Source organism: Corvus kubaryi, unplaced genomic scaffold, assembly GCF_017639235.1.
Source record: "Corvus kubaryi isolate FWS band 111438036 unplaced genomic scaffold, C.kubaryi_AGA036_p1.0 137, whole genome shotgun sequence".
Lineage (NCBI taxonomy): Eukaryota > Metazoa > Chordata > Aves > Passeriformes > Corvidae > Corvus > Corvus kubaryi.
This window is the reverse complement of record NW_024580671.1, coordinates 10,642,656-10,654,715: the sequence shown is the minus strand read 5'-3', so window position 1 is coordinate 10,654,715 and position 12,060 is coordinate 10,642,656. Positions and strand designations below refer to the sequence as shown.

At 41.2% G+C, this 12,060-nt stretch overlaps 1 protein-coding gene across 6 annotated transcripts in view; it reads left to right on the top strand.

The window, feature by feature from the left end:
* The first annotated feature begins 6 nt into the window (after positions 1-6).
* Positions 7-12,060, top strand: part of XPOT (exportin for tRNA) — a 28,656-nt gene continuing 16,602 nt past the window's right edge. For 2 of the 6 annotated variants that reach the window (XM_042017862.1, XM_042017865.1), the window contains exons 1-9: positions 7-470; positions 3,452-3,560; positions 4,515-4,648; positions 6,464-6,546; positions 7,601-7,657; positions 9,114-9,183; positions 10,260-10,478; positions 11,069-11,253; positions 11,601-11,769. In XM_042017862.1, coding sequence (XP_041873796.1) covers positions 4,589-4,648; positions 6,464-6,546; positions 7,601-7,657; positions 9,114-9,183; positions 10,260-10,478; positions 11,069-11,253; positions 11,601-11,769 — 843 coding nt within the window. In that variant the 5' untranslated portion in view covers positions 7-470; positions 3,452-3,560; positions 4,515-4,588. Of the gene's footprint in view, positions 471-498; positions 1,088-1,612; positions 3,561-4,514; positions 4,649-6,463; positions 6,547-7,600; positions 7,658-9,113; positions 9,184-10,259; positions 10,479-11,068; positions 11,254-11,600; positions 11,770-12,060 lie in introns of those variants that run through there. The other 4 variants (XM_042017864.1, XM_042017863.1, XM_042017860.1 and 1 more) reach the window with 4 other exon arrangements.

Sequence of the window (12,060 nt, the reverse complement as noted above, 5' to 3'; positions counted from 1 at the left end):
TGTTCCCATCGCCGACGCTGCGGGCCTGCATGGTCCCGATAGGAGAGCTGGCTGTGCGTGACTCCGTCTCCCGCCAGCCCTGCTGGCATTGGCGCGGAGGACGTGGCAGGGAGGCTCCAGGCGGAGGCACCGCATTCCCCTCGGGGCAGTAGCCGGGAGCGGAGGGCTGTCGGGGGAATCTCTCTCGCCCGTCGTCCCCTGGGAGAGCGAGGTCGCTGACTACCGTGAGGTTGCTCCTGCGGATCGCCCCCACGCACTCAGTTCCATGGGATCCCTCTGTTTTGCGGCTGGTCCCGCCGGGCCATCGCTCCCCGGTGCACCGTGAGCGGGCAGCGGCTCTGCTGGCAGGACAAGCAAGTGTCTCTCGAGCTTTGGGCGCCTCACGCCATTGAGAGCTGCGCTGTCGTAGCCACGGGACAGGAGTGGGTTTTGCCTTGAAAGATAGTGCAACTGCAGCGCGGCTGGGACGGGTTTGTAATGCAGTTGTTCGCGTTTAGGTCGGTTTTAAGTCTGGCCCGACGGCCACGCGGGCGTGTGATGACGCAAATCCCCGTACACGGCGCTGCGTTGCGGAGCCCTGTGCGCAGGTGCCCAGTGCCACATGTGCAGACATAACTAGATCGCTCCTCACGGACAAGCCCCCGCCAGCGCGGGCCCTGCCCTGTGCGCGTCCCCAAGCAGGTCGCTGCGGCCGCTACTGCGGAGCTCGCACCAGCGGCCCAGCCCCGCCCCGCCAACATAGCATGATTTCCAGATGCTGGAGGCAGTTCGGGGACGGGCTGGGACAGCCGCAGTTTATTCCGCCGGTGCTGTCGGTTTTACAGCGGTGTCGGCCGTACCGAGGTGGGGGGTGGGACTACGGCTCCCAGGTTGCCCCGCGGCCGGGGCACATCCCGGCGTGCCCCGCGGCCGGCCGGCTTGGCGGAGAGGGGCGGTTCTGTTTCTCCCCCTCCTTCTCCTCCTCCCGCCGCCAGCCGAGGCGGCGCGGCCGGCTCCGCTCTGCTTCGCTCCCTGTGCTCGTGGCGGCTGCGGAGCCGTTGGGGTGGGCGGGAGCACTGACGGCGGGGATGGAGCACTGACCGGGAAGGTACCGGCGGGGGGGCGCGGGCAGGATGCGACACGCGGTGCGGCTGACTCAGCCCGGGGGGGAAGGGGCAGTGTGGGCTGAGCTGGCGGCGCCCGCGGGCTCCTGCGAGTCCCCCGGCCTGTTTCCTCAGCCTGGGGCCGCCTCCCCAGCAGCCGAGGGGCTCCGGGGAAGAGGGGGAGGCACCTCCGTGTCCGCCTGGCCCCGCTGCTGGGGGACAGCGGGGGCCGCAGCCGGCCGGGCCCCGCCGGTCCCGCCATGTGGGTGCCACGAAAAATATCTGTTTTTCTCTGTAATACACGCTGCAGTCTGTGGTGAGGTTCTGTTTGCGGGAGCTGCCGCCTCGGTGGCTGTCCATCCGCTGTGGTTCCGGTGGGGGAAGGAAGAAATCGTAGGACGCCAGCGTGAGGGGAGGGAGGGACCTCCCCGCACCTCCATATTCCGCTGGTCCCGGCGTGGTCGGAGCGGTGGGTCCCCGCCGCGGGTGGGAGGGCTGGGTCGCTCCCAGAGGCCTGGGACGGCGTTGGAGAGGTTTAAGGACAAGCGGGCAGCTACGCCGCCGAGCTGGACGCGGGGGGCTGTGAATTCCCGACGCCTGCCCCGGCTGCGCTGCGGAGCGGCGTTGGCTCTTCCCAGCCACAGGAGACCGGGCTCTGACCGAGTCTGGGTCGGGGGCAAGGAGGCCTTACTCCTTACGGGGAATTCCTGCCAGTAAAACTGTGCCTAATCTTACTTTCAGAAAGAAAAACTTTTCTAGTCCAGTTGAAAAGTTGTCGAAGTAGGAGTAAGTTACACAGCTGTTGGCTTTAACCGCGTGTTGGGTCAGTGTAAAGGGTCTAGAGCCCAGAGGCTGTAAATGTGCCCAAGGTTTGCAGCAAGCAAAACCGCAAAAAAGATGGTAGAAGATGAATTTTAATGTCTTTGTTTTATTAGAGAGACAACTTGAGGAAATTCAAATGAGGCACGCCACTGGCTCCCCCTGTGCTATCACATCTTGTAAATACTTAAAATGACTGCTGCACATGAAGCTTTCTTTAATTGCACATTGTTCCCGTGGTTAGCATCTGTAGTTAAAATGCCCTGAATGCTTTCATTCTTTCACTATTGGGGTATATCTGGATCGAAGTTACACACTTTGACAACATTTGTACTGTTAATTGGGCAGTCTTCCCCACTTGAAGTGGGTTGACTTTTTTTTTTCCTCCTCCTCACTATGAAAACAATCTTTACTATTAAATGCATTTTTAAGTATTTAGTAGGGGAAAGGGAATAAAGATGAGACATACCTGTATGACTTCACTGGTAAGGAGCTGCATCCTCCTAATTACTGTAAGATGAGTTTGCCACCCGACATGGTGTACTGCTTAACAACAACAAAAAAATCTCTAAGTAAATAAGACAATACTTTCTGCACATCTGCATATTAACTATTGATGTTATCAATTGGTTTTATAAATAAAACTTGGTTTAATGACATACTTGATGCTATAGCTAAGTGCATTTTGCAATGCATTTTGTGAATTATTAGTACTATTGAAATCACAGTTCAGTTTTGCTTTTGAAGTGTAATTGGCTGGTTAAATAGATTCGTGGTAGAAAAGCTACCTGCTTAAGTAAAACCATGAGGCATGAAAAGCTATTTTATTAGCTTTTGCAAGAGGCTTATTCAAATATTTCATCTCATTGATTGTCTTTTGAAGTTGGCTAGTCAAGATGAAACTGAGCAAAGGCTATATGATAGAAGTTGAAATTTTAAATACACTCATGAGGCATTTAGAAAATGAGTAGAACTGACTGGCATGACAAGTGGAGAGAATACATGTTTGAGTCATGTTATTTTTAATAGCAAAATTTGTCACCCAGGTATAAATCATCTGCCAAAAAGATAGCAATGTGCTGATATCAGCAGGCAAATATGCAAAAAAAATGCTTCTGTATATTAAATAGTTGTGTAACTATGGACCAGACTCTAATCAAAAGATGCTATTAAAAAAAAATCATTTTCCCTAGAGCATTTTATTATTTTTTTTTAATCTGGCTCTTCTGGATACTGATTATGCAGAAAACAGGTTGGGGGCTGGGAATGCAGAGGGAGAAGACTCAGCACAGCAAGTTTAATCCCTAAAGATTCTGCCCCTGAGGGGGATCACTGTGACTAAGGCAGTCTGTGAGGCTTCTTTTGCCACGAGTCATCGCTTTGTTCCAGACTTTCTGGTTTCTATACTGCCGAAACCTGCAAATTTTTTTGTATGAACTCAGTTTTACTTATTAAATTGCTTTTCATTATCCACTTTGGCATAGTGTATTCTGTCTTGACTCTTCTATAAAAGTCTCTAACCACATTAAATTCTGGGCTCTCCTTTTCAGTTCTGCTTGCTGTTGCTTGTCACTGTGCCACCTTTCTTCCCGTGGGGGAGGGTGAACAGTAGAGCATGCATGAGATGCAATACTAAGAAATTCGAAGTTCTACCCATGGGTATGTAGGCAGCTTCAAACCACAGCTCCTTTGTATTTCATCTCTTCCTCTTGTCTCTTCCTTTCCTCTACCTCCTACATACTTATGTAACAAGGCCTGATTTCAGCCTAATTAACTATGTTACCATGGGGGGGAGGTGGGGCAGAGATGTGAAGGATGGATGGATTTTTGTCCCCTCTTGTTGTTTAACAGCATCCTAGTATTTGACAGAGAAGTTTTAATTTTTTTTTTAATTCTCTGTGTTTTGCTAGTGCATTGTGGAACAACCTATAGAGGCAAGCCATCTTTAGAACAGTTGTCTAGCTCACTTGTTAATTTTACACTGAATTTCCTAAATAAAAATCATTGCTAGTAAATCAGCACCCATCAGTAGGAACAGAAAGCTTTTGTTAACAACTCAGTATGGTGTATTTTGTGGTTAATTTCTAAGATGCTTGTATGTGCTTGCCTTAGAAGAAAGACCTCCTAATGACTTTGCCCCCACCATGGGAAATACTTTGTAAGTGGGTTTATGAAGCATCTTAACTATATTGGAGTTTAGTAGTGGTTTTTTTGTTGGTTTGGTTCTTTTTTCAGTTTTGTGGCGGGGGGAAACAACCTGTGGTTTTTCACTGAAGGAGTAGATTTATGTGTATGTCATATCTTGCTGAAACTCCTGCGTGCTTGAAATTCAAGCCTTTCAGCTGAATACATAATGCCATCTTTCTGTTAACTAAGTTTTCAAGAGAACTGAAATATATGAAGACTTTAAAATTTCCTTATTCAGTACAAAATATAGTACTGTGAGAAGTTGATTAAAGGATTTAGAATTCTGATAGCTGTATCAGAAGTGTGTGCATTCATGTTTAGTTGGAGTACATTGTTTGAGGTTTGTGGGGCAACTTGTGTCATTGTTGCTGTCCTGGTTTTAATTTTTCTAGTTCTGCTGAGCAAATAAACTTTCTTTATTTGCAGATGATTGTATTTTCTCCTCTAGAAGAAGTGGGCAAAGCAGTTAGGAACAGGAAACAACGAGTATAGCAATAGAGATGGATGAACAAGCCCTTTTAGGGCTAAACCCAAATGCTGATGCAGACTTCAGACAAAGAGTATGTAATTAATTCGTTTTCTCTCTAATAACTGGAGGTGGTATTGCAGTGCAAAATTCTCATGTCTTCATGGGCTGACGGGGTTTGGTGGGTTTATTTTGTAAGCCAGTGCATAGGGTTTGTGGTGGCAAGTACGAAACAAAGCCATGTTGCAAACTTGTAGGCTGAGGGTTGTGTATTATCAATTCTGTTGCATTTCAGTTTAATTGCACTTAACATGCATAGAATTTATTTTTCTGGACTCCGACTATTTAAGTTTTTTCAATTCTTTGTAGCTGTTGCTCAACTCCTTACATAGGTTCTCATGGAATGAAAATCAGCCACAGAAAACAATTTGCTTGAAATTGGCCTGTTGATTCTTAGATAATTTTTTTAACTATAATTTTAATGGATTACCTAGCTTTAGTGTCTTTTTAATGCAATGTGTGGGTTTAATTGTAGTGAAGCTTGTGTTACTTTAGGTTAAGAAAGTGATCATGGTATGTGGGTAACATTTACTGCGTAAGAGATGCTCTTATGAAAAGAAATTATTATTTATATAACTGTTTATTGAGTAATTATCTCTGCTTACTGATTACCATGTTGATTTAACTGTCTACAAAGTAACTTCTAGTAAAATCTTTCAGTAACAAGGATGTTAATACCATGGTTTTATGTTTGTAAAACAAATCCTAGAATGTTTAAAACAGTTACAAATGTGGTTTGATTTGCTAAGCAGCCTGTGAAATGTGTTGGTTCTGGGTATTTGTCCTTTTTAAAAGGATGGATATAGCTAATCTTTAGTGATCTGTTAATAGAATATCACTAAAACTGGAAGCTTTTATATTTATTAACCTTTTAACTATGCAGTCTGCCCAGTTTTGAAATATTTCATAGCAGAAGGGGACCTGCCTTTTCCACTATCATGTAAGATGTAACATAAGGGAAGTATCAAACCATTTCTAGTAAAACAATATATTAAGGATAAAAAAATCACTAGTACTAACTACAGGAAGTGAATTCTTATTTTAGAACTTACTTCTGAATAATTACTTTGGGAGATGACTTTGGTGAATGGAAACCTTTACGAACTAATGCAAAAAGCAGCCCCTAAAAATGTCCAACAATCAAACCTCCACCTTGAAATACAGGCATTCATAGAATTGAAATAATGTTGTTAATCTAATCTCTGCTTCGAAACTTGCTTTACTGTTCTGTATTACAGGCCACACTGAGTCTTAAAGCAATTAAATCAAATTAGCTGTTGTCAAAACTGTTTAGAAGTCCTGATAAGTAACTCGATTATCTAAAATTTGCTAGATGTTTTCTCAATTTCTGTAGAAGATTCATAAACTGACAGTTGTCCAGGTCGTCAGTGTTCGAGTGTTTTTTGAGTTTGGGGTGTTGAATACATGCAAAGTGGTGCAACAAAAATAGTGAGTTGTTTTCAGTGAAAAATCTAAATCACCACATCTTCAGAGTTTGTGGAAGGAATTTTAACTTGGATGTGAACTTCCACCTAAATGGAAAGGCCCTGAGCAAGCTGCTCTAGTCGACTATATCTCTGGAGGTTCCATCTAACCTCAACACTTCTGATTCTATGACTTCTGTATTCAAGTAACAAAAATCTTTGTATTGAATATGAAATGGGTACCTATGATATTAGCATTTGGAAAAAACCCACTCAGTGTTAAGGTGATTAGGGACCACTGAAATGTATCCAAATAGTGTTGGTTTTTTGAAGAAGAGCTGTTTAAATATGAGGGCAAGTGTGAATGAGATGTATTGCTATGTGCTTTGCTCTTTTTTAAGCAAAACTTACCTCAATTTTTGCAGGCACTAGCCTACTTTGAGCAGCTCAAGATATCTCAGGATGCTTGGCAAGTCTGTGCAGAAGCATTAGCTCAGAGTATATACAGGTAATGTAACTGTAATTTCTTACTTTCTTATTTTTCTTATTTTTTAGTAATATATGTGGGTCTGATTTAGCAGTGCAGCATAATAGACAAAAAATTGTTGAAAGCTAATATGATCTTCATACTATTTTTAGTATCATAGTTGATCTCTGGCCTCTGTATAATGCCTTTCAAGGAAGAACAATGTATAAATTAAACTCCATGATAGTTTAGTAGCCTAAAGACTGCTGGTGTTTGAAATCCAGGGGAAAAGAAGCGCTAAAAGTTGCCCACTGTGAGATTATAGACTTTATATGCAGTAATCTCATAAGTAGTTCCTTGCCCCTGTTCTATGGAGTAGGCCATCCCATTTTTCAAGATGCAAAGAGTGTGTAACCGCCACTATTTTTGCACATAGTTATGTATTTACATCAAAAATACTAGGTTGTCACTGTTTTACAGAATAATTCAAATTGGAAGGAAGTTGAGGGGTGCATAGCTCCTGAATAACAGCAGTAGTTTACAGTGAATGCTTTTTTGTAAATGATTTATCAAAACTACTGACTCCAGGAGAATGTGTAGTAATTAAAACCACATAATATTAGAAATTATAATCTTTAAAATGTACATTATGGTTGTTGTAAGTTGTAGATAATAAGATGAAAAAGTGGTGTGGATGATGGAGCATGTGGAATGTCTATTCTTAATCTATACCTCAATTTTTTACCTTTGGTTTTTAAGATGCAGTGTACAACTTGCACTTAGTGTAGTAGTGGGCCTTGAACATACTATTGAAGCGTGACAGATTTTTGTGAGGGCGGGATACAGTAGGTATTGTAGTTTTGTTTGTTCAATACTGAAATCAAACCATAACAACTAGGTGGCTATAAAAAAAAAAGACTAGTATCAAACATAAATATTAGTGTAACAGTTGCTCATTTTGCTTTGATGTAACAGTAGCAGCAATTTTGGTTTTTTCTGGTGCCAGAGGGGCAATCTGGTTGTAATATTTGAGGATTTTTTTTCTTCACAGAAATGTGTACCATATTGCTTCCAGTAACAGAATTTTCTTTTCTAGTGATGATCACATCAAGTTCTTCTGCTTTCAAGTTCTGGAACATCAAGTTAAGTTCAAGTGAGTAATTTTTCTTGACACCGCCCATATACATCCATTTAATTTTCCCTTTTTATTCTGCTTGCAAATAAACTTATTATGGTATCTGTTGCTTAGTTGTGGTTGATGAGGTGTCTGTAGTCTGGTCCAGAGAGCTTTCTTGTATTTCTTTACCTTTTCCTTGGAGAGGTTTTGAGCAGCATACTCTGCTCTCAACTAGTCTAAAACCTGGGTATGGCCCAGTGCAGAGCTAGTTAGCAAGGACTGCTTGAGACTTAGCTGTTCCTGTCTGGAGGTTCAAGCTTTACTCTCTACTCTCAATGATTTTTGCAACCGTCCTCTGTACAGCGTCCTGGACTTCAGACAGAGCCCTCCCTATTCTATAACCATGGCAGAGAAGTTGAGAAAGTCTTTTCACTGACTGGTGGTTTCATAGAACCATAATTCTAGGGAAAAATACTTTCTAATAATATAAATTTCACTGTGCATAACTGTATTTTTTTTATCACTTTGGGCTCCTTTGGTCTGGAATTGAGCAACATGGAATCTTTGAATGTCATTGTGAATGCTTGTAGTACACCAAACGTGTGGGTCAGGAGTTTAGATCAGAGTAAGATGTATTTTTTTGGCTGATTTTTAGCTAGGTATGAGTGCAAATGTTAAAGACTTTATTTATCTAATTTTACTTCACTGTCCACTTTCCTCTGCTTGTTCCATTACTGTCACCTGCTTCTTGCAGTATGTTTTCTCTTGCTTTCCTGCTGCTTATTTTCTTCCAACATTTTTGGTGGGGTGCTTTTTTCCTCTCTAATGAATAGTTGGCTGTGACAGGAACACTGGAGTCCCATTCAGCAGTCATTCCTATTAAGGACTCTACAAGCATATAGCTAACTCTCTTTGCAGTAGAGTATTCTCAGCTTCGCTAGTCCTGGCAGAGGTATGGGTAGTATTTGAGGTGGGCTGCATATAATGTCAAAATTTGCTGGGACTTTGTGTATGACATAAATCAGAATTACTTCCTTGGGTTTTTTGACACAAGTCTGATAATAAATGTAGTGTAGGTCAGATCAGTGAAGGACTTCTTGTACTCACTAGTGTTAGTCTTCAATGTGTAGTAAACAAGTTCAAGCATATACATATGTCTCTTCCTTCCCCCCTTGGCTTATGGTCAAATGTGTATTTTTATCAGGGTCGTAGGTCATGTCCCTGATAGAGCAGCCTTCCTGCAAAATTTCAAGCTTCTATTCCAACACAGGAGGCAGTAATGCCTCAAAATGTGATCCATTACTATGGGTAAAATGTTTTTCATTTTTTTTGCCTTTGAGTCAAAATTTTAACGCGCAAATAGCTTTGTAAATTGCTGTCCATTTACATGAATGTGGAACATTATATACCATATAAGAGTTTTTGCTTTACTAAGTGTTGGTCTTTGTCATGAAGCACCCTTCCATTTTGACCTCAGTATTTTTTGTTTCAGATACTCTGAACTTACTGAAGTCCAGCAGCAGCTAATTAGGGAAACGCTCATAACATGGCTGCAAGCACAGGTACGTATGTCCTTCACAGCAGTCTTACATGTTAGGCTTTTAGGCTGACATAGGGCACTGAGTGTGGACTAAATGTTTAATCTGTCATTTGAGTTTAAAGATGGCTTCCTGAAGATATTCGGTATCTGATGGTTACAGGTTTGTGAGAAATTTTTTTAAATCAAGTGTTGTAGAAAAGTCCATGCCTGAACTTATTACTAAATACATAACTCTTGCATCACATAATGATTGTGGTTTAATCAATTATGTGTGAAATAAGGTTTCCTTTAGAGAGGTATCATACAGATTCCTGATGGTCTGAGTGTCTGGAGGAGGAGCAGTAATTCTGTTTCTAAGACCCTCCTGAGAGAACTCCTGTCTACTTAGAATGCTGGCATATGTTTATCACTCCTCTGCTTAGTGCCATGGCAGAGTATGGAATACTCTTTCTTGTGGAATTAATTACTGTAGCCAAACTTGTAGTATCAGCTCCACCCAGGGGTTTGCAGTCAGCAGAACCATCCACTGGGCTTATACAAGTCTTTGCCCATACCTGTCATTATATAGTTGTCATTTGACTTCTGCACTGAAGATTAACATAGTTGCTGTGTAGAAAACTTAACAATAGGAAATGGAATATAATTGGTTTTTGCTTTGTACCAAACTGTTCCACTTAGGAGTTTATAAAAGGGAAAGGAGAGGAGATTGGTAGTGACAGATTTTATTTTTTCCCCTTAGATTTAGGAACTTGCCTTACTCTTCTTAGCACTAACATCTAACACAGGCACAAGCTAGCTGCAGGAGGACTGTAACTTTCACCAAACTGACAAGTGACCTTTTAGTCTTTGAGTAGTACACTTGATGTCTTGGTACTGAATGAAAGGCTTAGGACTGTATTGCCCATAGAGAACGTTTTCCCTATTGCATGACCATTTAGCCAAATTTTCTTCAAATTCCTTGGAAAGGTAAGGGTTTATTTATTGGTCTCAGCCAGGAAGAGAGGTACTACATTAACCACTACAGAGAGTTCAACAAACCCATACGATTCTTCTCTAATTTATTAAGAACATACGGATGAAATGTCTTGTTTCTGCCAGATGCTGAATCCCCAGCCTGAGAAGACTTTTATTCGCAACAAAGCAGCACAAGTCTTTGCATTGCTTTTTGTTACTGAGTATCTCACAAAATGGCCCAAGTTTTTTTTTGACATTCTGTCAGTAGTTGACCTTAATCCACGAGGTGTGGATATGTACCTCAGAATCCTGATGGCTGTCGATGCTGAGCTGGTGGACCGGGATGTTGTTCATACATCAGAGGCAAGTTATTATTTTGCCTTAACACTTGTTTTAAATTTTTAAGAAGTTCTCTTATTTTAATTAGAGCAGCATGCTCTAATATGCTCTAATAATAGATATGCTTTTTTCCTGTGGCAGCTCTGCCTTAGACACATTAGGTAGTTTAAATCCAAAAGCCATATGTTGTTTAATGCTTTTTGTGATTTCATACTTTTCAGTTAATTTTTTGTTTTGCTTGAAAGCTTGCAAGCAAAAATTAATCAACCGAGTTTGCCAATGTAATGCTAGACTGACTCATTTTAAAATGTTAATTTTTTTCTAGTGCATGTTTTAAGGGGTCCTGACATGAAAAGTCCATTTAATGATCTAGAGAGGTGCTCTTCTTTTTCTGCCTTTTTTTTCAGTGTTTGGGCATTGTGGTTAAAAAAAGGGAAAACCTAGGATATTTTGGTTTTATTTGTTGGAAAGGGAAAAAAAGCATTCTCTCTGGGTTTCTGATTTATTTATCTTGCTATGACATATGATGTCTGTCAGTGGATACAAAAATGCGACTAATCTGACAAGATGCTAATCTATGACAAGACTGATTTATACTTTTTCTGTATTGATAGGAGGCTCGTAGGAACACCTTATTAAAAGATACTATGAGGGAACAGTGCATTCCAAGTTTGGTGGAATCGTGGTACCAAATCTTACAAAATTATCAATATAATAACTCAGAGTTGACATGCCAGTGCCTTGAAGTAGTTGGAGCTTATGTATCCTGGATAGATTTGAGCCTGATAGCCAATGAAAGGTAAGAAGGTTTTGATGGAAAAGGTTTGCAAAATAACCTTGGTAGTGTGCTGACTATATAGAATTAAAAATAATCTTTGAAGGACTTGTATACTTTATCTTTGGAGTTTTGGGAATTTTAGGAGAGTGATTTGTTTTTGCAAGCTAAGCTGGTATAATGGCTAAACTGAACACTACTCAGTTTGCTGTGTTCTCTTTAAAATGTATAAAATGTTGAGTTTTGTCAGTACAATAGACTTTGACACTGTTTTATAAAAAGAGATCATTGTAAATAAGCACACAAATAATATAAAGCTTCTATACAATGTTACTTTGTACATATAAAGCTAAACTTTTTTTTCTCTGAAGGTTTATAAATATGCTGCTAGGTCACATGTCTGTGGAAGTTCTCCGGGAAGAAGCCTGTGATTGTTTGTTTGAAATTGTAAATAAGGGAATGGACCCAATTGATAAAACAAAATTGGTTGAGTCTTTATGTCAAGTGTTGCAGTCTGCTGGCCTCTTCAGTATTGATCAGGTTTGTGTATTGATTTTTAACAATAGGAATGAGTCATAGGTTTCTGACAGTTCTTAAATAAGCAGATGCACAGAAAATTATAAAACAGTCCATAGGTTAGAGGGAAGTACTTGTGCTTTTGCATCAAAGCTGAACACTTCTTACAGTTTTCTCACATTTAAATGTAAGAGCTTGTTGTTAATGTTCATTATTAATTTGAACACACTGTGTTTCATTCTAGAAACAAGGTATTATGTAACTCCTCTGTTCCTCTCCTAAAGCATGTTGTGCCTACTGTTAATACTGCTTGTG